We start from the raw sequence: 4,187 nt of genomic DNA on the forward strand, positions 1-4,187 counted from the left end.
GTCTTTGTTGTTAAGTCTTTAGCACTTTTTGTTTCTAAACATCACCTTGCTTTGAAAAGATGAATAACTCGCTACCAAATCACAAATCATCACAAATCCATTTCCGTTTAGGTCTGAATAAAATCCAGCATAAATGTTATTACTTTGTTCTGGGAATAATGGCTCGGTGTCTTTGTTCCGACAGCTTCCTCAGGGCAAACCTTGGTTGAAGTTGTCATTTGGGTTTCAACTGCAAAGAAGAGACAGTGAAGCTTGCCTTTTGTTTTTGTTTTCTTTTTAAGTCTCCAGATGTTGTTAAGACACTTCTTCCAGACCAACAGTCAGAGAGTCCGATTTGAAACGGAGGTGGTTGAAACACCATCAGCCAAGCTTGGTGATCTGGAGGTCCCCGTTTATCTTTATGGTGTCGATTGCAGATAACGTTTGAACGCGGTGGTAAAAATCAAAAAGTTGATGTCCATCCACAAACACTCTGAAACGTGGGTGCTCGCAGAGAATTTCCACCTGGAAGAAACAGAACAATCAATCTCAGTTCCCAATTTCAATGAACCCTGCTAGGGAAAACAAACAGTCTTTCACTTTAGAGCAGTGGTTCTCAACCTTCCTAATGCCGCGACCCCTTAATACAGTACCTTATGTTGTGGTGACCTCCGATTTCGTTGTTACAAATTGAACATAATTAAAGCATAGTGATTAATCACACGAAAATTATGTAATTATATATGTGTTTTCTGATGGTCTTAGGCAACCCCTGTGAAAGGGTCGTTCGATCCCCAAAGGCGTCGCGACCCACAGGTTGAGAACCGCTGCTTTAGAGAAAGAACGGCAACATCTTCAGTGGTTCTCACGTGTTGGAGTGCATCGGAATATAATACAGAACGTTTGTTAGAACACAGATTGCTGGGCCCCACCTCCAAAATTTTCATTTTAGTAGGTCTAATGTGATTTCTAAAAAAAAATCTACATTTCCACCAAGTTCCAAGGGGATGCTGTTTTTGCTGGAAGGAGGAACACACTTTGTCAACCATTGCTCTACACTATGTAATATCCTTTAAAGATTTAAAATTGCTCATGTTTTAACACTCCAGAGAGCATAGCTTTATTTATATGGCACTTAATGCCTCCACTGTCATCCCCCTGAACAATCTATCCCACCTTCAGAGGAGCCTCTCATAAGGCAGAACTGGTATGCATTAGTAGCATATAATAATAGTCTAGACACTCCAACCTGGTAAACACTAAAGCAAAGAGGTTACAGAGTAATTACCATTGGACCAAGGATGTATAATTAACAAGGCTTTGTTAAGACAAACAGAAATACTGATTCCATATGGTAAAAGGTTTTTCTTCCTCTCTTCCTTAAGCAATTCACCATAGAGTTTAATCATTGGTTCTATGCTATGTATTTATTAAAAGCATTGGTATTCACCATGCAAGGAGAGACTCCATATGTGATGTTAGTCACATTTAATTCGTATTATTACCAAACTTATGTCACCAAGGAGGGCCAACATCATTTCAATTTTGTTGTTGGGAAGCATTATATTCCTCTTGGCAGTCAGGAGCTCTGTTTACTCACACTCCTGAGCTATGCATTAAGATTCATAATTAAGAAACTGTCACAGTCAAGAGTAGCCGAAGGGGTCATTACCATTTTAGAGAAAGGGAAGGGCAGGGATCATGGGTGGGGGTGCCTTTCCCAGACTATGATTAGAAGGGCAACAATCTCAATGCGACCACTGATATGAAAAGTCATGGATTCTTATGTTTTCCCCCAGAACATAATTACTTCTTCATAAGGCCCTTATAAATTTCTAGATGAAGAGCAAAGGTAGGTAGTTCTGCTTTGTTAGGAGTATATGCAACATAGAGCTTTCAACTGAGTTGTCATTATTGTGATTTTTATTAACAAGGTATAATGTGGACAACTTCATCACCAGGTCTCACATTTTAGTAAGTCCTTTCTTAACACATTACTGACTTGCATCTCTTACTTGGTGTTGTCCTTCATAGAAGAAGGTGCTGCTAATGCATCTTAATTGGATGGGAAGTTAGGGCTGAGCTTCCGGCTTGCTAGATAGTGAGGAGCAAATCTATACTCATCCAGCTCCAAGGGAAAGATTTGTCAGCCACACAGCCTGTGACAAAGACACAGACTGAGGCTACTTAACCCATAGGAGGAAACAAAGATATAGCCAGGCCTTGAAATTCCAACCACTATATTCTTTAAAGAGTTATAACTAATAAGATTTAGTGCTTCTTAAAGGTTGAGAAAAAATGAGGACAACTCATATTTATTAATCAATCAACTATTTTTGGGACAGGTACCTATTATATACTTAATACTATGTGAAGCACTACATAGAAAGTATTCTTAACAATCAGGACACATAAATATGGATTTACTTACTAAATGTATTAGCTAAGAGCTACCATGGCGAGTATTAATTCAAATCAGCACACAGTTCTTTTGACCTTTTTTCACCATTGGGTGACAAATTTCTTGGACATGCAGAAATTCTGGCTGCTTAAAGCGTTCTTGGCAACACTAGAGGAGGAAAACATCCTCACCCTGCCAGGGGCTGGAGTTGGAGCACTCGAGGTACTCACCCTGAATGGCTGGTCTGGGATGAATGGAAAGTAAGGGATCGCTGATTGTTCCTCGCCCCTTTCGCCAGATATACAAGAATTTCTGAGTAGCTGCCGGTCTGTGAACACAGCTTTGAGTTCAATTGCCACATCAGCTGGAGGATCTTCTGAGTCACCACAGGTCAAGCTGATGGCAAAACTGGTAAGAAAATCGTCTCATTTATTCCAGGTTGGACATAACAACATTTAACAATGACCCAGGCTCCCACATTTTCTCCTTCTTCTCGGGATTTGTCTGCTTTTCATGGGACACTACTCTTTACCCAGGTTAGACTAGGTATGGAGAAGTAGGATTATAATCAAACCAGTTATTTTGTTACATAAAGGAGGCTCTGGTGGAATTGAAAATGACTCACATTGGGGATTTCAGATACCCTAAACCATTCACACATCTTTTATCTTAATCCATTTCAGAATTCTCAAACACAGCCCCCAAAACTGATCAGGGGAAATAATATCTTGTAAATTTGGTTCTCATTTATATTGATAGTTCTCACTCCAAGCACCATGTTTTAAAACTACAAAAAACAAGTCCTTTGGCCTCCCTAAGGGTCAAAGAAAAAATGATGTGGGCCTATATTTATAATCTCTAGATATAAATAGCTGTCTGGAGAAATGATGGCTGGGATTCATACACATTCTTTTCATGGGAACATGGTACTTTCTTGGCACTTCCAACTAGCAACACTGGCCACAGGGAGAGGAAGAGGAGGAGCAGTACATAGGAGGGGGCAGGGCCTTGTCACTGCCTGATAGCTCTGCCTTACCTCTCAGGGTTGAGGTCAACGATGCCCATCACTAACACCTTCTTGCCTGGTCTCATGCCACCTTTAATATGCCCACAAAATGGAACTATCTGCAAGGGGAAACAGGAAGTTTACAGCCTGCAAGGGGAAGAGCCAAGCCCTCAGATCCTGAGGACCTGACCCATTAGAAAATGCAATTAGAAAGAAGAGGGTACCGGCAGCGACACAGAGCCCAGAAAAAAAAAAATCATTTACCAGTCGTGGGAAGTACACGTCGGCTTGCACTGGAGAGCCCAAGGAGTTGTTTAAATGTCCATCATCTAGTTTCTAAAAATAGAAGCACATAGATTGGCTTTTTAAAGGCTCTTGTTTTGAGGGGTGGGAGTTCGGGAAGAACCTACACAAATCTGGAGGAATCCAGCAGCCCTTACAGAATACAGGCAGCGTCTGCAGATGCTGCCGCCTCACAGTCCATTGAATAACCGCATAAATCCTCGGAACAAAACCCGTTCTTTCCACCTGGTAGCTAAGCCTCTAAAGATCCCCGGAGCCTTCAGATCTAGATCAAAATCAAGGTCGCGGCACACCGGGAAGCCAGAGCCCAGCCCCGGAGAAGGGTAGGCCCCTCTCTAACCGCGAAAGCATCTGGACGCGCGGTCTCCCAGGCCTGTCCTCCCGGACGTGGCTGGAGTGCAGCAGCCGCGCTCAACTTCTCCCGGGAGCCACTGGCGCCGACCCATTCCAAGGGGGAATCCCCGTCGGGGGCGGACGCGGGTGCGCGCGCCCCGATAA

At 42.6% G+C, this 4,187-nt stretch overlaps 1 protein-coding gene across 1 annotated transcript in view; it reads right to left on the minus strand.

Moving 5' to 3' along the window:
- Positions 1 to 333: 333 nt before the first annotated feature.
- Positions 334 to 4,187, minus strand: part of LGALSL (galectin like) — an 8,185-nt gene continuing 4,331 nt past the window's right edge. Inside the window, exons 2-6 of the mRNA XM_014448255.2 lie at positions 4,030 to 4,120; positions 3,651 to 3,722; positions 3,417 to 3,505; positions 2,611 to 2,788; positions 334 to 504 (exon numbers count right to left, since the gene is read on the minus strand). Coding sequence (XP_014303741.2) covers positions 361 to 504; positions 2,611 to 2,788; positions 3,417 to 3,505; positions 3,651 to 3,722; positions 4,030 to 4,120 — 574 coding nt within the window. The 3' untranslated portion in view covers positions 334 to 360. The remainder of the gene's footprint in view (positions 505 to 2,610; positions 2,789 to 3,416; positions 3,506 to 3,650; positions 3,723 to 4,029; positions 4,121 to 4,187) is intronic.

Source organism: Myotis lucifugus, unplaced genomic scaffold, assembly GCF_000147115.1.
Source record: "Myotis lucifugus unplaced genomic scaffold, Myoluc2.0 scaffold_6, whole genome shotgun sequence".
Lineage (NCBI taxonomy): Eukaryota > Metazoa > Chordata > Mammalia > Chiroptera > Vespertilionidae > Myotis > Myotis lucifugus.